This window comes from Triticum dicoccoides, chromosome 2A (genome assembly GCF_002162155.2).
Source record: "Triticum dicoccoides isolate Atlit2015 ecotype Zavitan chromosome 2A, WEW_v2.0, whole genome shotgun sequence".
Lineage (NCBI taxonomy): Eukaryota > Viridiplantae > Streptophyta > Magnoliopsida > Poales > Poaceae > Triticum > Triticum dicoccoides.
In genome coordinates this window covers 767,807,368-767,830,209 of record NC_041382.1, presented here as the reverse complement: position 1 = coordinate 767,830,209, position 22,842 = coordinate 767,807,368, and the positions used below count along the sequence as shown (strand labels likewise).

General features: G+C 42.9%; 1 protein-coding gene and 1 pseudogene across 1 annotated transcript; one reads left to right on the top strand and one right to left on the bottom strand.

The window, feature by feature from the left end:
* Window positions 1-5,253: 5,253 nt before the first annotated feature.
* Window positions 5,254-7,540, bottom strand: LOC119358394 (disease resistance protein PIK6-NP-like). The gene is made up of 3 exons (XM_037624963.1): window positions 6,618-7,540; window positions 5,516-5,537; window positions 5,254-5,427 (listed from the first exon to the last, which is right to left on the bottom strand). The coding sequence occupies exons 1-3, from the start codon at window positions 7,466-7,468 to the stop codon at window positions 5,254-5,256; spliced, it is 1,047 nt and encodes a 348-aa protein (XP_037480860.1). The 5' UTR covers window positions 7,469-7,540.
* Window positions 7,541-18,654: 11,114 nt separating this feature from the next.
* The window catches only part of LOC119358393, an 8,657-nt pseudogene continuing 4,469 nt past the window's right edge, over window positions 18,655-22,842 (top strand).

Sequence of the window (22,842 nt, the reverse complement as noted above, 5' to 3'; positions counted from 1 at the left end):
TCGTTTATAAATGAAACAAATACAGTGCTATACTAAATCCCAAATTCTTTGTACAATTTTCACTTTTCTATATTTTTTTAGGAGAAATAATCTCAAGTCACTACTAATCCATGCATGTATTTTGGTCCTTCACCAAGTCCACCAAACAGAACATATTTCTATTGTACACAAGGGGGATGTCGGTGAGTAAGGATACCTAGTCCAGGAGGGTACCCTATGGGAGTCCGTGGACCGCATCACCTGAAAGAGTGTCTAAGAACTCTCGAGTCACTCACCCACTGTGCTCGAGTAGGCACTCTAAGAGGATAAGGACGGGTATGCCATGTCGGGATCTGGTTATTATAGGATATATGTTCTCCATATTAATACTGGGATCAGTTGCTCATACCGTATCCCCCGGAGATAGCTACCACAACTAGCATCCATCTACCTATATGAGAAACATATGGACCTCCGCCATGAGATCATCAACTTCAGAGGCAACCTACATTTAAGCTGGGTCTTCGTAAATTAGATCTACACCATTGTAATGTACTCATTGGTCTATAAACCCCGGTAGGGAGGACGTAGGTCTAGAAACCACCGAGTGGCCTGAATTTGGGTAAACCCACCACATCACTTTTATCACCATTGAGATTCCTTCGAGCACCACACAACCCTCTACTATCTTCCATGGTTCGGAGTTGATCATGGGATTGGTGGTGTATTAATCATCGATGTTTCACGATCACCGTGGTGCTTGAGCTTATAGCATCAATGACAATGACTATGACTTCCCCAATGCTTCCCTCCATCATCTTCCTCGAGCAGGGCTTCTAATTCAACTTGAACCCTGCTGCAGAAAACGACATGCAACAGCTCGCCGAAGGCTTTGCCATCCTTGATTTGTGGAAGAGTATTAACCTTGGATCCCCTATTGAGCTCTTATATGGCCCAAATGAACCTTTCGTCGGCAAGGCCTTTGTACCAAAAAGGGTCAAATCTGGGAAGAAGGGGGAGACCGACAAGAAGAAGAACTTCAGGCGGTGGTTGCGCCACCAAGGGTGATCTGGGTGAGTTTTTCAATCAGCTTGATCTGAAGGATGAAGCCTTCGACGATGTTGTGATGGCAATGATCCAGCCTTGAAGGAGAGTGTGAGATGGCTTTCCCTATCTAGGGTTCATATAGATAAAAAAACCAGTCAAGGCACTTTCTACAAGGACATGCGTGCAACGTGGAATCCGGTGTAGGAAATTTGCTTCCGCCCCGTCGGCCCTAACCTATTAGTTGTCCAGGTAGCCTGCCCTGGCGATTGGTAAAGGATGTTGCTGCAGGGGTCTTAGTTATTCAGGAGCTGGTCAGTGTTGTTAAGTCCATATGATGACTTTAGTACTATGGAAGATGTGAACATAGTGCATATGCCAGTTTGGCTATAATTCCAGCGGCTCCCGGATGGTTTTTCAAAAAGGAACTTGCCAAAAAAAACTTCTAAGAAACGCAAGGCAAATTCTAGAGATGCAGTTGAATGCCAATTCATGTGGAGATTATGTTCGTGTTTGTCATGATGTGCGGCAACCTAACAAAGTGGGTCAGTATAGTCCGTGGTAAAGAGCGATAAATGTTCTTTAGTAGATATGAGAAATTGGCTCGATTCTGTAAAGTGTGTGTTCTGATTGGCCAAGACTACAAAGACTGGTGCAGGTGTTCATGAGGACAAGGATCTCAATTATGGTGACTGGTTATAGGTTGAACCTCCAAACAAAGCTAGAACTGATGGTGGTTCCTCCTCGGAGAGCCATGGAAATCCGGATGCTTAATGGAGGTGCATATGTGAGTAAGATTCGGGGTGCAAATAATGAAGTGGTGGATCATGTGACAACTCATACATCGCGTAGTCCAAGGAAAATTAATGTGACAGATTATAGAGTGAAGACTGAATAAATCAGCTCATATCCAAGGTATAAATCTAGATTGGGTGTGAAATGTTTCACTAAAAAAGGGTATCGACTTTGATGAAATATCTTCTCCATTGTTCAAGATGTCTTCAATCTGAATTGTGTTTCGGATGGCTGGTACCATGGACATGGAAATTGAGCAAGTTCATGTGATGTCAACATTCTTACATGGTTACATGTGTGTGTGTGTCCATGGTTGCAGTCAAGGAGCACTTAGTTTGCAAATTGAAGAAGTATTTGCATGACTTGAAGTAAACTCCTCGACAGTGGTATAAGAATTTTGGGTCTTTTATGACCGGGCTAGATTATCATAAAGCATAACCTAATCATTGTGTTTTTATGAAGAGGTACGTCGAGGGTGGTTTTATTACTCTCTTGCTATATGTTCATGAAATTTTGATTGTTGGAAATGACACAAAGATGATTGCTCTCCTTAAGAAGGGCACCGAGTAAATCATTTGATGTGAATGATTCGGGACCAGCTAAGCAAATATTTGGCATGAAGATCAAAGAAGTTGTTTCCGCTCTCACATGAAAGATACATTGAGAAAGTACTTGAAAGGTTCAATATGAAGGATGCAAAAGTTATGAACTCTCTGCTCGCAATGCATCACAAATTAACTGCTACAAAATGTCCTACAATCAAGAAGGAGAAATAATAAATGAATAAAATACCACACCAATTTATGGTGGGCACTTTAATGTACGCCATGATGTGCACTTGGTTTGATATTGCCTATGCAGTTGGAGTTGTTAGCCGGTTCATGGCAAAGCCATGTAAAGCTTATAGCAAAGCAATGAAGTGAATTCTTGGGTATCTCAAAGGAATTTCTATGTCATGTTTATGCTTTGGAAGCAGTGATCCTGCATTGCAAGGATTTACAAATGAATATTATGCTAATGACATTGATTGTAGGAAGTCCACCTTTGGATACCCGATGACTTGTGTAGAGGAGCATTGTCATGGCAATCAAGATTGCAGAAATGTGTTTCTATGTCAACCAGAAAATTAAGTATGTAGTTGCGGTTGATGGTTGCAAACAAGTGATATTGATGAAGAACTTCTTGCAAGAGCTTGATGTGAAGCAAGATAAGTATGTTCTATTTTACGACAGTCAAAGTGTTATTCACCTTGCCAAAAATTCAAGCAATCACTCTCGATCCAAATGCATTGGTGTGAGGTACTGTTGGATGTGAGATGTTGTGAACTCCAAGTTGCTACAACTTGAGAAGATCCATACCGACAAGAATGATTTTGATATCATGACCGTCGCATGGCAGTGCCCCCCTCATGAGTTAGAGGGGTAGAATGCTTGGCATATCCTACTGATGAGGGTTGTGGGGGTATGGCCATTTGAAGGTTTTAGGCGACTCAAAACTGTGCAAGAGCCAACTAACCATTAAGGTTATTACCTAGTGTCATTTTGAATTTTATATGTGTGGGAAGGGGGGTGTCTAGCCTCCCCTCCAGCAGCCACCAAGCAGAGGTAGGTGTTTGAGTTTTAGCCTCCATTCAATAAGAGAAGAGAAAAGCAGGAGAGAATGGGAAGGAGAGAACAATTGAAGGAAGGATTTTTCCATCAAGCAAAGGGATCTAACCCCCAAGGTCATGAAGTTCAGGTTGCGGTTCCACCAATCCCTAGCTCTTGTAACCCAAAATCTTGTTGTTGCTAACCATGATGTAGAGATCTTGATGTACGATTGTATCTAGTGCTACCTACAAAAGAACTTTTTATACCCACCATTTGATAATGCGGAAGAAGATTTGGGTCGCTTCGTCCATGGTTTTCCGTCCCAATTTGGGGGCTTTTCATGTTAAAAATCTGATGTCAATATGCTAATGTTAAGATAGGGGTGTTGCGAGAGCTATTTCCACAATATGTCTTGTTGGATATGCTTTCTTCCGTGGCGAGCAATGATCCTTAAATTATTACGTGAACTGATGCCAGGATTAAGTTGTTTCCTTTGTAGTTTTAGACCATAAATATTCGATAATTCTCAACAGGGATTCTCGATGCTGTGTAACAAATGAAAAACTCGGTAACATCTAGGTTTGTGTGGGCCATTCTGAGTTCGACTTGTCATTGATTACAATGGTTCTTCCAATAAATCCAAAAATCAGAAAGCATTTGATTCAGACTTCAATTCAATTTCATTCACCACCTCAATAATGGAAGTTTTTTAGTACCATAGTAAACATCGATTTCAACATAGATTTGAAGAAGGAATACAACGATTCTCTGGTAAACTATGAGCTCCTGATCCTCTTGGTAAACTACGAGCTCTTCCATATTAAACACGTGACTTCTGCGGCCATGCGGTCGACGAATGCTTGAGTGTCCTGGATGCGAGGTAATAAGGCCACATTCTTGAAGGATGAAGTGAGTGTGGCGACCATTTTTGTGGTGTGGCAATCGACATGTGGTCCAAGTACTCGAGGGTGGCGCGGAGGTGGGCGTGGCGACGGCTGATTTAGCCTTAAGGTGTGCCTCATCCTCGACCCACTCCGTGTGCTCCCACCCCTCTCTCAGAACTCTCTCTCAGCATGGCCCTCTTCGATCTCATCACGGAAGCTTCCACGAGGAGGTCGCGACTGTGACATGGTCGACGTGGGTGGCGGTGACAGGGGTGAGGCGACACTGGGGGGGGGGGGTGCGTCTGGCAATTAGGGTGTGTAACAAAGAATTTTGCCTTGCATGAAACGAAACACTATGTATTTTTGAAGAGCTATTTTAGGGTAATTTAGGTAGAGAGAAAAATTAGCCGGCCTCCCGACCAAGCAAACCCGTTCGTTCTCTTCCCCTTTTTCGCTCCGCCGCATGCATGCAGGCACCCGCCGGCTAGGATTCCGACGGCCGCCTCGTCGCGTTTACACTGTCGACCGTGTTCGTCAACTGCAGCATGCACTCACGGCCCACATCATCTTCCTTGACGAGGCTTCCTCTCCCTCCCGCCATGCTGGTGGACCGAGCGCTCAGCGGTACGGCACAGTTGAACGAGTTCATGGACACTACCGTCGGACGCCGACTAGGAAAATTAGATGTAGCTAGTATTTCAGAAGCTACCAATCGACGGACTCCATCGATCAACCAAAATACAGCATCACCATCGACCAGGAGTTGAGTGATTAATCACCATACCAGAGCCAGAGAAGGTGGGAGACGTTGCAATCTGTACTATATTTTTCTTTTGGGAAGTGGCATGTACTGTACCGACTAGGACATGGACAAGTGAGGGCGATGCGTGTGGCCTTGTGGGAGGCGCGGCCAGAGGTGCCAGGAAGCGGCGGCTAGGTCGACGGGCGTCCAACGGTCCAGGTCAAGCACCCACGGAGGGTGGTGGCGGGAGCGCGTTGGGAAACAGGGATGCGGCGGCGAGTTCAACGACGGCGGAGCCGGTCGGCCACGTCAAGTTGGCGACGGCGGGTAGAGCAATCGCCGATCGCTCAACCAGGGCGAACAGAACGGCCAATTTCTGATGGGCTGGCGTTATCTTGGAAAACGGGAAATGACTAGAACTATCCTCACGAAATCAACTGCGGATGATTGTATACTGCTACCTCCCATCTTTAACAGTTTACCGTCGGGGATGGTTCTCTCTGGCTGCATAGTTTAAAAATACGAACAGGAAGTCGAACCAGAAAGGTTGTCGGTTCAGGTTTTTACTGGTCGGAGTGCCGGTTCACCAGTTCAATTGTTGGTTATTTAAGAAATAAAATAATATATATTGATTAATATATGCGCTAATATAGAGTGAAACAATGGTAAAATAAAATTATAACCATGTAGTGAACAACAAAGTAGCACAACCAAGTTGGTTATTGGGCCATGGGCAGGCCCCGCCTACTGCTCACATGCCATTAGATCGAATCCCACTTTCCCAATTACTATTCAAACTTTTTTCCTGGTTTTTCCCAGTTCAATTACCTGGTTTTTTCACTGGTTTTCCAGAAAACCGGACGGTTCGATCGGTTTTTTCCGGTTTGATTGCATATCGGTCTTATTAGCTTAAAAACCCGATGAGGCTGCCGGTTCCGGTTTTCCAGTTCGACCGCCGGTCCGGTCCGGTTTTTTAAACTATGTCTGGCTGACGCGCTGTTTTTTCACCGCTCCCCTAACGAAGTCGGCTTGGCCTTGTCGATGACAGTTGGGAAGTATTTGTGCACGTGTCCCTAAGAACCAATTCCCTGGAGCCGCAGTCATCGCCGTTGAACCCTTGAATAGATTCAAGATCCGAAGCAACTGACACCAAATCTCGCCGGTCGCGCACCCACAAGAGAAATCATAACCTTGCCGTCCCAAGGAGGCAACGTGATTTCACCGGAGCTCTGTTGACTATGTCCATGGATGAGCTCAAGGATCGAGGATCAGAACCCGGAAGACAAACTCTAAGAAGAAGTGTCGTCATCCGCCCGAACGTCGCACCTGCAAGGATTAAAAACTCTAACCTAAACTACTAGCTGGAGTCAAGGCACCGGACTTCCGCTCCCTGCAACCGGCCGCCAGAGCGGCAAACAGAGGGGAGACAAATCCACAAGCTCGCTGGTAAAATCTGGAGGGGAGAGTTTGTCCAGCCGCCAAGGGGAAGGGGAGAAAACGCTTGGAGAAACTCTCATGATCTAATAAATATATAGGGATATACTGTACTATATAGATAGTTTGTGTGTAGTGTTTTATACTTACCTCATGTCCTCGAGAACCTCCTCGAGCTTGTCGGTAAGCTTGTCTACACGCATGATGTCGATGCCATCCAGTGGATCTTGTTCATCGTCGTCGTTGATGCCTATCTTTCGTGGCTTGACGATTTGAAGAAGTATGCGCTTCAGTAATCCCTCCAAATCTTTCGTGTCGCGGAACGCCTGGGACACAGACACTTGAGCTTGGCCTTGGAAGTCGGCCTCCAACTGCCGGCACACCTCCATCGCCAGCGTAGTCTTCCCGAGCCCCCCGAATCCCACGACGGAAAAAACCTTGAGCGTCATGTCATTGTCACTCACCGCCTTCACCATGGCGGCCAGTCTGGTAGCCTGCTCCGTGATGCCGACTAGATGGTCAGGGTCGTTTGGTACCGGCCTGAGCGCATGGCCGAGCAGCGGCGCTGAAGCGGAAGGAGAAGTAGAGCGCCTCAGCACCTCACGGCTGAGCCCGTAGCGTTCCTGGCGCTCGCTGATCACGACAGCACGGGCGCGGAGTGCCTTGATCTCTCGAGCAAGCTGGCGGCGAGAAGAAAGCGTACCCAGCATGCGTTTGGACCACACGAGGAAGCGGTCTCTGGACCGGCATCGGATGCGGAAGATGTAGAGGTGCACGCAGTCCTCGGCGTCGTAGGCGAGCTCGCGCACCTGCTTCATCCACACCCGGATGAAGTGGTCCACGGCGTCCTCTTCTGCTTCGGACAGCATGCGGAGGATGGCTTTCATGGTTTCCAGCTCGTCGCTCAGCTCAGCCACCTGGGCACTCACGCCGCGGAGCTGCCGGTACTCCTTACCCACCAGCTGCCCGACGATGGACACAAGCTGGGTCGCGCCTTCCATTCTCCCGCTCTCTTGATTATCGACTCTGTGGGGAGGGTGGATGGCTGGATAGGAGATGCAGAGTTTCCTGCTGCTCTTCGCGATTTGCAGATGCTTTATCAAGACTGAGAAGATAGAAAAGAAAGAAAAGACAACGCGTTGATGATGATGACAATCTGCGCGGCGAACCAGGATGAGGCGACGTGGTGATCTGCTGGAGATGCTGCTCCATGGTTCAAAAAGCTATTTTGAGTTACCTCCCCCCCTTTACGTGGGTTTGAACTTTGTTGCTCTGCTGTGTGCGAGCTTTATGTCTTGTGTTCTTTTGGGGCTTTAGACCTTGGATACTAGCTATTGTGATTAGGTGTCGTCGGGTTTTCGCCCCGTGGTGAGTAATCTCGATGGCGAGTGCTCACAGTGGGTTTCCCGGGTTTTCCCGGCGATGTGTTGGACTCGTTTCCCCTTTTCTCCTTTTTTTTGGACTGCTGTATTTTCGTTATGTTGCAGTAATGGAAAGGGGTGATGCCCGGTTCAAAAAGAAAAGAAAAGAAAGAAAAGACGAGTCATTGGCTGACAGTGCATTATGTTATGAAGCAAGTAGCATCATCAACAGCCATGGCCGGCTAGAGGCACATGATTGACCTAAAATATAGTTGAGGGGAGAGGGAGCGGTTGACTGGGGCACGGAGATGGCTGAGATCCAGCGGTGAGGAATTAGCGCTAATTATAAGTGGGTAGACAGGAGAGATAGGGAGAGCTGAACCGTGGTCAGCGCTCTCGACCAATGATATACAAACTTGCAATACCAGCGGCCATGGATGCCAAGACGCTGCACATGGTCGACCGGTTGCTATAAATCCGTTGTATTTTTTAAAATTGTATAATATGTGTCTCATTTATTTCATATAAAGATCGTAGTACAAATTATGTAAACACTAACCTAACAAAAATAAAGAGATAACAAAGCGCTAGATTTTGCACAAAGAAACACCGGCCAAGAAATGCAGCTTTGCGGACCTTCAAGGTAGCTCACCAAAGGTGAAATCATTACCATTGAACGAATTAGACCGAGGTAACACCACGGACATGCCATCGAACTCTAGATCTGGCACCCCTACATGACTAAGACGTCGAAGGAGGAAACCACACCTGCCATCCGCGAACCATGAACCCAGCACACGATCCACCATCTTCCAGATGCCGACGATGTAGACCACAATCTGCATCCACTCCCAGACTACCTCCAAGCTCCGCGTCGGTGCTGGAGCAAACGCCGTCGCAATGGAGGGGCCCGAGGACACAAGTCCATTACAAAGATGCCGCCGCCACAACATCCTTACTTGAACAGACTGATTTTCAAATTCATCCCTAACCATAGGTCGATCACCTTGTCGGGAAAGGATCTGAAGAATATTTATTCAGCGCCGCCATCGCTGCCGCCAAAGCTAAAGAGGACGGACAGCCTAAAAACAAAGCTACTTTGACCTAAAACTATCCACACGTGTGGATCCGGGACCTCCCACACCATCAACGACCGAGGTCGTCGGTGGAGGGGAGCCGCCATCCTCGAAGGAACTCTCCCGACGGGAGACCATGGCGAGATCGCACCTTTTCTTAGTTAGGAAGAAAGAAAACGACCCGACTTGTGTCCTATGTCTATAAATCCATTTACTCCCTCCGTCCCATAATATAAGATATGTGGTGTCGTGTTAAAAAATATTTTATATTATGGGATGGAGGGATTAGTACTTATCTTCTTGATGAACAGGGAATACAATACTCCCCACTAGCTAGTAGTACTTCCTGGTTAGCATTCAGACCTGGCTCGAACTGACTTTTCTTCTCGACCACTAGACTAGCTAGAGGATGAATGGACGTGTTCCATTATTTATTCTTTTGGTGGCTGCTGTGGTGGCGTCAGAGGCAGGTGATAGGTATTGATGTCAAGTTCAGAGGATTCTTCGATTTTGTTTGTAATTTTACTTTTTTGGCTGGTGTTTTGTGCAAAGACTAGCAATGTATCATCTTTTCAGTTTTGTCAGATCGGTATGTACATGGCTTGTGTTATGATCTTTATAATATATAGAAGAATGCCCGTGCGTTGCAATGGGATATAAATATTTTAGTACGTTAGCTTGTGGTTTACCTTTCAATAATAATGCGATTGTAAATAAATGTTGAGAAGGTAAGTAAATTAAGGTAATTGATTATCATATACATGGAAGGGTGGACGAAGGGATGGTAGGAAGAAAGATAAAATGAGAACCTTACGTTCTTTTTAAGTAGTAGAGAAGAGATAGAGATAAATGAGACACGTATTACCATGCAAAAAAACGAGATGCAAGACCTGACCAAATAAGGCCCCTCCCAATGCTCCACCTTGTACAAGTGCTAAGCCTTCCACGTAGGCAAAAAATCTGATGTGGCAAGTTATTTAAGAGGAAAGAGATGAGTGTGGTGATCCCAGGAAGAACCAATGCTAAGCGCGTGAACCTAGGCAAAATGTTTAAAAGAAGGAAGTCCACCAATACATGAAGAGTTTTAGTTGCTAAATCATTAAATGAAGCAAGCTTAGCAACCATAAGCTAAGCACCTATGCATTGGGGAGTATAGTTGCTAAGCTATTTAATGTGCTTAGCACCTCATCTAAGCACTCATGCATTGGCAGCAGCCTAACATGGCTTGATAAGATACTAGTCCCCTACATGGTTCTATTTAATAGTGAATGGGTATGTGTATGTTATGTGTAATGCATGTTGGTATCATGTAGAAAATTAATTGCACATTGATATTAGGCAGAAAATTAATTGCATGTAATTACGTGGATATTCTTATTTGATATGTTATTAATTGCATGCTAAACATGTTGAACGCTCGTCATTGGAGAAATATAGGTCATCATATCGATAGTCTTTGATGGTTGAAATTTGTTGGATCTTCTCCTTTGAGATTTTTTTATATTAGTATAGTTATAGATATAAATATAGATAATACATAGTAGTTTGTCTCTCACTACCACATAATAGCATTATGAAGACACATCTATAGGAAGGGACGGTTACAGAATCTTCAGAGAAACAGAAACAAATGTGGACAAGGCTTTGGAAGCTCAAAGTTGTGCCGAAAGTGTGAGTGTTTTGGTGGCGAGTGCTAAGGGGAATTCTTCCCACTGAGTGCACTTTAAAGCATAGACACATAGCTGTTTTGGCAAGGTGCAAAGTCTGCCTTGATGCAGATGAGGACTTATATCACGCATTGATCAAATGCACTCATGCCAAGCTTTTCTGGATGGAGGCACGAGAATCCTTATCTGTTAAACTCCCGGAGCTTCATACAGAAAGTTGGTCAAGGGACATCTTGTGTGACCCTAGGTTTGATGATGTGGATCAAGCAAAAATTATCACTATCATGTGGCCGATCTAGACTTCCATGAATAATATAACACATGATAGAGACAACTTGGATCTGGCTCGCTCAATAAAGATGATCAGAGAGACCTTGTCTTTGCTAGAAATACCTCAACAACATGCAAGGATCTTACCGGGTCATGGTTGGAGACCTCCTGAAGAAGACTGTATTAAAATCAATACGCATGCTAAAATATCTATGGAGGCAAGGCTGTGCGGTCTGGGAGGTGTCGTCAGATCTCCTGACGCTTTCTTGACCGCCTGGTGTAAACCGGTCCGGGGTATTACTGACCCACTAGTAGCGGAGGCTCTGGCTCTCCATGAGGGAGTGGTGTTTGCTCAGCTACGAGGCTTTGTGCGAGTAGAGATGGAGACCGACAGCTTGGAGGTCGTCAATCTTTGGAGCTCGCGTCGTTCTTCGCGCTCGCTAATAGAGTCTGTGTTACTTGATATTGAGGGACTAGCTCCTTCATTTTCCTTTTTTTACTATTAGTCATGTAAAGAGACATGCCAATATTCCTACTCATCTGTTTGCAAAACATGCTTGCACATCGGAAGCGACTGATTGTTAGATGAACAATCCTCTGAGCTTGCTGATCACCAGTCTTCTGGCTGACAGCGCCGGAGCCCTTTCGTTTGAATAAAGCCCTCAATTCCCCGCAAAAAAAGAAGACACATCTATAGCACATCGTTAGACTGAATTATGTGTGATGCAGGCATCGCAGTTTATGGTTAAAACAAAATGCGTGTCCAGAAACGAAAATGTCCAATTACCCCCATCCATCGGGCACGATATCTATATGTAAACAATTTGGGCTACATGGCACACAGTTTGCCATATAGAGACGTGTGCGAAAAGTCGTGGTAAAGCACATGATAGAGCGAACGTTCGCTCGGTCGATTTCAGGCTTCCACCAGCGACACATTCTTTGTCACTAAACCACTCACACGCTCACTCCAGCACCTTATCTCCTCTATGAATCAGTGTGAGAAAAGGAGACGTCCAGTCCCTTCCTCATCTCTGTGCAAGAGTGCTGACAAAAAAGAGAAACACCTCACAGCTCCCCAGACTTCGTGGGGCATCCTCCCTGTCTCATGGTAGAGCGCCTCAGACTAATGGCCTCTGCCTCCTATGCTGCCTCCTCGCATCAGCTCCTTCTCACGTCAAGCCGCCTCGACGCCCTCAGCAGCTACTCGATGATGCCGCACAACCCAATTCCCTGCCTTTCTTGTATCAACGGATTACCTCTATTACCAAGTTTTCTCCTCGTCGTCTTCCACACGATTCAAGTGTTGCCCAGTCACATACTTATCCATGAGAGGTATGAATAATGACCCCCCTCCCCTTCAGTTCATACGAGGTTAATTTTAGGAGGATTTTCACGAGGTGTTTGTAGGGGGTGGCACATGATGGACTTGTATGATGAGGTCGCATGGTGGAGGAATATCTCACCATGGTGTGTGTTCAATTTGGAGAGGAAGTGAAGGCGCGGGGTTGGTCATGCTTGCTTGACCGCCTAGGTGGAATTGAGAGGAGAAAGGAGATGCTGGTGGTGGAGGTTAGGTCATGTGAGCTCCAGGGGTATCGATGTGTCGAATGCAGTAGGGAAGAGCCTATAAGTTCCCCATGTTTAAAAAGAATTGGTGTTTAAACAAAATTAGGAATGACTGTCCGAGTGATAAAATTTGATGAGGATTTTAAGCTTTTGAGCTTCAATATTAAGACAAATGAAATAACATGATTTTCCCATGTTAGCATAAAAGATTTCGTTTGCTTCTTCAAAGTATCCAAACCCAATCCCAATTCCAACAATGGTTGGAAGGTTTGAATAATTTTTTGGAATTTTAATTAATACATTTCTTAGAATATTAAAAGATCATATTCCCATTCAAAAATTGGGAAGAGAGAGGAAGTAGCAAGGATTCCTCATATATAAAGAGAGTTAGAAATTGCCTTTAAATATTAATTCAGATTGTGTGCTTTGGAGTACAAATGTACCTTTTGCTATTTAAATCCTAAAATCAGTTTTCAAACTATTTTGTAAGGCCTATTACAGCCTTTATTTTCAGAAGGACGTTTTTATAATACATTTAGGTCAGGAAATATATGAAGAAGGCTCTATATTTGTGATTTATTTTAAATATTGTTTTAAAAAATATGATCATTTTTTGAAATTTCAAAAAAAATCATAAGATGAACTTAAAAAAATAAAAAAAACATAAAATGAGAAAAATAAACAAAAAAGGAAATAATGAAAAAGAAAAAACGAAAATTGAAAACCCCATGAAGAAACAGGAAACCCAGTAAAAAGTAATAGAAAACCATTCTCCCCATTCGTATAATGTGCCGGCCCATTGCTAGAGCTGCCAGGTATCGCCTGTGTGTTGTATCGACAATTCGACGCAACAAGCGGCGAATAGGGTTTTCTGTAAATGATATGTATCGCTTATACTGATATTTATCAGTGGAAATTGGTCACAGGCGTCCTGATGACGGCGAGCCCATGAGGGAGGCACTGCGCATTGGTTTTCAAAAGGTTTGAGAAGCTTCTCATCTGGTTTTGGCAAGCTCCCAGGCCGGGGTTTTCCCTCCTGTTTTTATTTTGGTTTTTAGTTTTGAGTTTATTTATTTTCCATTTATTTAGCATTTATTTTTATTTTAAAAATCGTTTTCATTTTTCACTTTTTAAAAATTCTTGAAGAATTTTTAATACTTGTGAATATTTTTTAAATTCCATGACTTTTTTAATTCATAAGCATATTTTGAATGTGCAAACATCTTTCAAATTCACAATCATCTTTTAAATTATTGAACACTCTTTGAATTCACAAAACATTTTTCAGAAAAACAAATTGACAGAAACATTTTTCAAATTGCAGAAGATTATCTAAAATTCATAAACATTTTAAAATTTGCAAACATTTAAATAATCTATAAATGTTTTTTGCAAATGTTAGAACATTTTTCAAATTCATGAAAAAACTGTATTCGCAAGCATATTTTAAATTTGTGAACACTTTTGAATCAATATAAAATCAACTGAACAAAAAGGATATTAAAAAATCAGAGAAAAAAGAGTTGACTTGGTGGGAGCATTGCGTGTACCATGGGCTGGCTCAATGGGCCATGTCGATGTACACGACGCGAGGCTAAGCGGCGCGAGCGACGCCATAATGCTGCTCGAGTTAAGCCATACATATCAGCCCCCCACATGACAACCGTCGAATCTAGACCGAACATCGAGTGCATCACCTGTATCTCTTTCCTTCGTTTTCTCTCTCTAACATGTGGGGGCCACCCAGCCTCTCCTTCCTTCAGATGGAGTCTGAGCCCCTCTCACGACATCCATGGCATGTCCACCTTAGACACAACCGTGCATGGCCTTCTCGTGATTCCTCAACCTTCAATAAATAAGCCAAGACCCCCGTGACCAAGGGCACAACTTGTACCCCTCTAGGAATCGAGCATCCCAAGCATCGTTAGATCTAGATTATATCACTTAAGCGCACCAAACCGGCACGCAATCATGACCATAAATCTCAGATCGAGCGCTATGATTTAATACCGATCTACTACACCAGGACGTGCCACGTGCCATGTGTCCAATTCCCGCCTGTGGACTATCACCTTGCAGAAAAGCCCCTAGAACTTCGAACTACCATAAGTTTTTACTGGTAGCTCCAAATTCAGCAAAACTTTTTGCATATTGTTTCTTTGAATTTGTCTAACTTTTCAAATGATCCATCTATATTTTCATAATTGTTCAAATTTGAATCTAACCTTGTTATGGTTATAACTTTTGATCTATAACTCCTTTGGAAATGAATCTTTTTTGCATAATGATCTACTCAAACTTTTCTTTGAATAACACTGAGTAGCTACAGTTATGATGAGAGTTACTTCTAGTTTTTTATCTTGATTTATGTTTATTTTAACCTAGCAAAAGTAGTTCCAATTATTTTTAACATGTTTTTAAAAGGGGTTATAAGTGGCAACCAAATCATGTGTTTTATTCCATCAAAGGACCAAAAATAGAGTTTTGGTGGTGTCCAAGAGACGACTCTCTGAAGGAAGTTTGCAAGATGCAAAGCCAATAGATACTACTTCCAAGCAACAATACTAAAATTCTTATTTGGGAAATGCGTAGCTTTGCACTATTGTACTGTATTTCTTTTCAAATGAGATTTGCCATGACACACATGGAAACTCAAAACCCAGAGCTTGGGAAAAGAATCAAGTTCATCCAAAGTTATGATCTACTCCATCCGTTCCTAACTATAAGACCTTTTAGAGATTCCAATATGGACTACATACGGAGCAAAATGAGTGAATTTACACTCTAAAAGGTCTGTATTCAAATCTCTAAAAGGTCTTATATTTAGAAACAGAGAAAGTATTAAGTTTTCTAACACTCATAGACTTCCATCTATTTGGTAGTTTTTTTCGCAATACATTAACTGTGGCAAGTAGCTCATACAGCGCTTCCTCGATGATGGCATATCTAGTTGGGCAAGGGAAGGAGCCATCCACGTGAGAGAAATGTACCTTGTTCCGATGAGATGAGGAAGGGCATATTGAATGACGAGAGACAAAAAAAGAACAATAATTGGGAGAAAGAATATGGAGTTAGGAGGAAAGCCGCACCACTTACGTTAAATCCAATGTTCTAGAAACAATTGTTGGCCTTCGATGTGTGCAATTTTTTTCCTTACTACGATAATGGGAACAAACCACGTGACACGTGCTCTTCAATGTGATCATCTTTGAATCGAACAAATTGGCAAATTCACCCTCAAAATTCTTGCCCTGGCCTATATATACATTGAAATTCCTTAATTTACTATTTGGTCTTGCCAACCCATGTAAGATATATATAGATCACTTAGCCAAAAAATAAACATTTATAGAACTTTGAAGATATATCACTTGGCAAACATGCTATATTTACCACACTATATCCATCAACACATTTTATGCGACATGTCTTAAACACGTTAAACATAAATGGAACAAGCTATTTAGGTTTCATCATGACACATTTTAATTAGAAAAGGTAGGAAAAAAGCGGAACACTAAGGCCCTGTTTGGGACACGTGATAGGAAAAACAAGGTCATAGAAAAATTGTAGGAATTAGATGACATGTCTTTTATATCATTAGTGGCAATTTAAATTTCCTAGTGCAAAATGTAGTTCTAACCTTGTACTTTTCCTATTGCTTGGTGCAAAACAATATAGCCTTGGATCTAGGTCCAAACTTGCACTTACTTACTATACTATAATTCATGAACGTAATTACTGGTATATGTGTATCTAGAGACAAATTAATGCTTTTATCTGCCATCGTTTTTCGCCATTTTAGTTTTTTAGTGAATTCCTCAATTACAGTAGCAGCCATTCATATCTCATCCATTATATATAATGGTTGCCATTGCAAAATTTCTCCATCACAACCTACCAAGACAACTATCGACATCTCTTATCAACACCACAACATTACCACAATGAGGACAACCCTTATGCTACTCCTAACCCTCGCTTTCGTCATGCTACCATCAGGTATAGTCCATTCATGCAACAACTTGCTCCAACGATACATCGTAGCAAATTATAGTAATAATGTTCTTTTTGTGGAGATGCTTTTCACACACGGCCGATTGGTAAGGTTGTTAGGCATTTATTATCCCACCATTGACGACATCATGTAGTCCCAACGCTTGCAGCAACTCATGAGGTGACTGGTATAACCAGAGGTGGAGGGAGAAATGCAAATAAGGTGCCAAGTGTGACTGGGTGTCCCACTGTGTTCCTAACGGCTGCAATTGCACACTGTGCGGTGATTTCAACCTTCCACCCACGGGTCCTATGAAGAAAGTAATATTAACCAGACAGGGTGTGTAGTTTTTGCAAGCATATGATGTGTAAGTCACATGAGCATAAAACCCAATGATTGTACATCTTATATCAACATGGTTTTTGTTAGTGGAATATGATTCGAAATAGTTGCATTTTCAAAAGGTATCGCAATGGGGGCTCCATTATAAATTCATGTATTTTGCTTACTTTGCAAAGGAGGATCCCTAATTGTTTTTCTTCAAGATCTATGATGGTAAAATATCTTAGAAAGAGCGGACACGAGCAAGATGGGCCCAAACGAAAGCCCGAGGATGGTTTGGGCTGAAGATGGGGTTTTGTAGTTTGTGTTTTTTTCATTTGGTTTGGGTTGAAGCTGGAGGATTTGTTGGTACAGGCTCAAATGAAACGGAACTGGGTTCAGATAGTTTATAGAGCTCCCGCTCTGCGCTTAGCTAGGAGAGCCAGAAGGCGCCCATGCACCCCACAGTCATGGGCCAACCGACCACATGCGACATGGTCAATCACCAGGACTCACCCACCTAGATCGTTCGATCAACAGTTCACATAATGCAAAAAATAAAAATCATGAATTCAAAAAAGTTCACGAGTTCACATATTTGAAAAAAGTTCATCGTAAATTTGGAAAAAGCTCAACAATTTTGAAAAAGAAGTTCACAAATATGAAAAAGTGCATGGATTTTGGAAAAAAATCATAAATTTGGAAAAAGTGTGTGGGTCGAATATATTCATGCATTTTCGAAATGTTTGTGGATTCAAAAAAGTTCACAAATTAGAAGAAATATTTGCATTTGAAAAAAGTCCACAAATTTATGTCCTGACATATTTTTTATTTAGTAGATTTTACTCAATTTTTATGTGGAGTTTATATTTTGAAATCAACTTCTAAAATTGAAATTAAAATGGCAAGTTTCTCAAATGGTATGTTAATTTAGCAACATATTACCATGTTTCTGACTGAATTTAAAAACTTTTTTGTGTTCTTTGAATTTTAAACCAAAAATTTGAACTTGAAACTGAAACATTCTCTCAAATTGTATGTAAATTTTAGCTCAGATTTTACCACATTGGTTACTGACTATGCTTGATCTGCTTATTTTTTTCAATATTTCTTCGCTCTTCAAATTTTTATTATGTTGTCGAAATACTAACGAAACAAGAAATAGAAAATATTCAAAGTGCAATGTTATGAAACAATTATAGTAAATCAAACATATTACATTGACCAATTTCATAAAATATGAGCTGGAATGACATATAGTATAAGTGGAGCTTGTTGTATTAGTTTTTAAGTTCAAACTTTTGGTCCAAAATTTAAATTGCACAAAATAGTTTAAAAATTCTAGTAAATCAGGCATACTTTAGTGAGCAATCTGATATTACAGTTGATGTCTTAAGTTCAGTCATGAGGAAAGGAAAAAGAGATTACGTGATAAAGAGGAGACAAAAAAAAAATCTGATGACCCTGATGACTAACAAAACCATTAGTAAAATCCAACTAAGAAAACAATTCATAAAAAAGGCGATAACTGACAAAACCGAGGTCAAGAGCAGTTAATTAAGAAGGTGCGAAGTATTGTGAATGGTTTTGGGAGATCATAGTGCAATCTGAAGAAGATCAAAATTCGAAATTGTAGATTGAACCCTAGGAAATGTTCGATTGGCAAGGTACACTTTTGTTCCCATTGGGAAGTCAACTCATAAGCCGAGTCGTTCGACATAAGAGTATATTTTAGGTTGATCGCGTGCATCTAGCTGGCCATGCATGGCTGTTGGTGATGCAAGTTGCTTCAGAATATAATGCACTCTGTCAGCCAACGGCTCGTCTTTTGTCCCTTTTCTATGTTCTCAATCTTGATGAAACTCGGCATCTCCGATCCAGCCATATCCACCCTTCCAAAGAGTGGAGAGAATCGAGAGAGGGAGAATGGAGGCCGCGACGCAGCTTGTCTCCATCGTTGGGCAGTTTGTGGGTGAGGAGTACCAGCAGCTCCGCGGCGTCGGTGGGCAGGTGGCTGTGCTGAGCGGCGAGCTGGACACCATGAACGCCATCCTCCGCATGTTGTCCGACGCCGAGGAGGGCGCCGTGGACCACTTCATCCGGGTGTGGATGAAGCAGGTGCGCGAGCTCGCCTACGACGCGGAGGACTGCGTGCACCTCTACATCCTCCGCATCCGGTGCCGGCCGAGAGACCGCTTCCTCCTCTGGTCCAAGCGCGTCCTCGCGACGCTCTTCCCTCGCCGTCGGCTGGCTCGCGAGATCCAGGAGCTCCGCGCTCGTGCCGTCGTGATCAGCGAGCGCCATGCGCGTTACGGCGTCAGCCGTGAGGCGCTACTGAGATGCACTACTTCTTCTATAGCCGCTCCTACGCCCGTGCTCCGCCATGTGCTCGGCCGGCCGGCAGCAAACGACCCTGACCATCTCGTCGGCATCACGGAGCAGGCTGATAAACTGTCCAACATGGTGAAGATGGTGGGTGGGAATGAGCGTGACAGGAATCTCAAGGTGTTCTCCATCGTGGGATTTGGTGGCTCCGGAAGCTGGAGGAAGAGTTCCCACACCAAGCGCAAGTGTCTGTGTCCCAGGCGTTCGGCGGCACAAAGGATCTCGAGGGATTGCTGAGGCGCATTCTTGGACAGATCGTGCAGGCGAAAGCAGATAATGCAGAAGGCATCAAGGAAGAGAACCCCCTTGATGGCATCGACAACAAGGATGAAGGCGCCCTCACCAGGATGCTCCACGAGCTTCTCAAGGATAAGAGGTATATATAAGCACACACAAACTATATATCTACATATTACTTAGTTATTTTTTTAATTTATCATTTTGTCTATTAAGTTTAATCTATCTCAAAGTTCTCAAAAAATAATCAATGAAAGAAAAGGGAAGTGTGTATAGCCTGTCATTTATGGGATCAAGATATAAGATAAAACCAGCAAATCATATGAACATGAACAAATTATGGCTAATTTCAATATGAGCAAGGTCGTTGAATTTCCCCGAGTACCGAGGCAGAGATACAGATGATGTGGCCAACTGTGGTGTCGAGTGGGCAGGACAACGATGCCGACCGGGGGTTGCTGGGGGGTTTGATTGTAGGCAAGTCGATGGTTGAGTTGAGACGTCTGCTCGCAACATCCATGAAGGGGAAATCCACTTATGTTTTATCCTATTTTTTCCCAAGGAACTAAGGTTTCGCTAGTCCCTTAATTAATTTTATCATCCCACGTGCATACCGTGTGAGACTTATCTCACGTGCAAGATAATACATCAAGGTAGGTTTATTCAAGAAAAGACATGGAATCAGTCAATGACATGTGACAGTGGGTATGACAAATCTGAGCAACAAAGTTCGGGAATCACTTACTCATGGGTGATCGTTCACAGGTCAAATCCAATGATTTTAATTTTATCCATGGATATGCATATGGATACGGAGATATGTGGACGCCTTGACGGTTATGCATTGGTATGGTATCAGGAAAACTTTTGCCCAATAATTGATCAGTTTGTCTAATTCACATCTAAATGTTTTTAAAGAATGTCACATCTAAACTTTCACAGATAACACATCAACAAGGAACAAAAAAAACTGAGACAAAAAAAATAGACCACAAACATTATGGACATCAGGTTAGATGTGACATAACTATGTCACATCTTATGTCACATTTAGATGTGTTCTAGACAGATTCATAATTAATCTGGGGCAGATGCCTGTGAATTTGCTTGTTGGGCATGCACGCAGATTTTTCTTTATGGATATCTGTTGGATACGCGTATAGCTATGTGGCAGCTTTTACAGTACCCTGGTACTCCCTCGGGTAGAGAAAGAGTACCCTTCAAATCTGACAGTCCACCTAAAGGGGTAGTTTAGTCTTTTTTTTTCTCGTGGCCTTATCTGACCCTGATCAGATCACGCCAGATAACCCCTTGGCAATGCGAATCGTGATCGGGCCATCATGCACGGCATTAGTTACGCACGCTGCCAACAATGGAATCCTTGCGCATGCCTTCCTTCCTCGGCTGCATGGTGGTGTCGTCCTCCCAAGGATGACGGCGCTATTGCCGCTGCTCTCATTTGCAAAGCATCACAAATAAGTTGATAACAACACAAATTGTTGCCCAAATCAAAGAAGTATGGCAAATTGTATCAATCAGTGGAAAGATCTTATTTTCTTTGCGTTGGAACTTATCGATCAAACAGACCATGACTAAACATTATGGGAAAATCACACAAAATCGCTCATGTACACGGACAATTAAAACAAAAAAAAATACATTCTTAGGCTGGTCATAGTGGGAAGTAACTTAGACTAGTGTCATGCATATATGCATGACACTAGTCTAAGTTACTACCTTCATAATACAAAGCAACATAATAGTAATATCATAGATGACTTCATTTATTAACTTGTAGACTCATCTTGTCTCAGGAAGCGCTATGTTACAGTAACATATTATGTTACTACCTCTTATTAACTACTTGTCACATAAGCAAAATTTTCTTGAAGTGCGTTATGTTACTATCTAAGTTACTCCCACTATGACTAGCCTTGTGGGACACATGGGAGGGACTTCTAGCATCCAACTCGGTCATGACGCCCGCGGATCCCACATGTTTAACCTTATTGGCCAGATCAACGGCACATTTGAACGCCTAGCACTTGGACAAAACCCACATGATAGAGCTCCAGCCAGCCTGGTGATCCGGCCTCCACCTGGTCATTGCTCACGTGGTAGGTTACCATACCCGTTTGACGCGGCTCCAACGAGTCCTTGGCTTGGCGACCATGCCTTGGTGATCGTCTGTCTCTCTAATGTGCGCACACCACAGTCACCGCCTCACCGGTGGCTATCCCGGTGAGGATTTGTTTTTTTATGAAGCCCTGTGAAGAATTAGGGTTCCAGATATGAATAATCATGATTGAGTTGAATTGTTACCACTCCTACGATAATCACTGCGAATATTAAGTTGCAACCGTGATGTACGATGAGATGAGAATAAAAATAAAATAAACAAATTGCTCCTCGATTACGTTTTTGCCACTATGCTCGAGGTACTCCCTACCTTTTTCAGCTGGTACTCTCTCATACAAGTGTTGGAGTACCAATTAAGATCATCCGTTGGATTAATGAAAATGGATGGCTCATAACCATTTAGGGGTACCGTAAAGGAGCTCAGCTATATATGTTTAGGGCTTCTGAAAATTTAGCATTCCAAAACCAAAATGAATATTGTACTATAAGAAAGGGCATGAAAGGCAGCAAATTTTCACATGAACTTCTACTCGCAGCACCAGTCTTTTTTATTAGCCACCTAGTCTTGGAATCCACGAAGCCTGAAAAACATCATATGTGACCTGTTCCAGCACCTAGCATATTGGCACAGTTCTTTTGTCCGATTCTCTTAGAATCTTGAGAATCGGACCTTCCCCGGGTTCTCCAAGAATCTTAAACCCATATTTGTTTCACAATCCTAGGTAGTCCGATTCTTAAGATTCTTGAAGAATCAACCAAAAAAACTGGGCATGGCCAGCATGTATGGTGCGCGACCAGGGGAAAGTGAAAAATTATGATTGTGCCACTGTCAAGTGTTTTGGCTGTGTCATCCTGTCCCATACCTTCAACGGTGTGCCTCACTGTGAATGGTACCGTGCAGTGCATCTCCTCGCCATTGCAGTTGACATGACAAGTGACGCATCCCATAGAGGAGGAAACTAGTCAAAGGAGACAGCAACAAGGGGCTAACCTCACAGCAAGTCATGAAGACAGCGCGCTGGGTCTTGTGAAAATTTTCTTTGGAAGCGTTAGTGGCACATACACAATTCATGAAATTCTAGTGGCTGTCATGGAACTTCGGAACTGGAAAGTGGCACAGACCAAATTTTTATTTAGTCTTTGGGTGGACTCTTGCATGACCAGGGAGAAGAGAGTGAGCTAGTATGTCTCCCAAAAGAGAATGCCAAAAACTAAAATTATTGTAGCATCTGATATCATTGTAAAGTAATTGTTTGTCACACGAGATTAGGATGATATGGCATATAATAAATAAGAATGGATAATAATGCTATATGTAGTGAACCAACCAACATCGTACAAGTGTCGTATGGT

Bases quoted from the DNA above. Each gene is read 5' to 3' on its own strand.
- LOC119358394 (XM_037624963.1), bottom strand. From the start codon at position 7,468: ATGGAAGGCGCGACCCAGCTTGTGTCCATCGTCGGGCAGCTGGTGGGT. The intron at 5,538-6,617 runs GTAAGTATAAAA...TAAACTATGCAG, and splicing joins GAGGTTCTCGAGGACATGAG to CCAGAGAGAACCATCCCCGA. The intron at 5,428-5,515 runs GTAAACTGTTAA...CCGTTTTCCAAG, and splicing joins AGAGAGAACCATCCCCGACG to ATAACGCCAGCCCATCAGAA.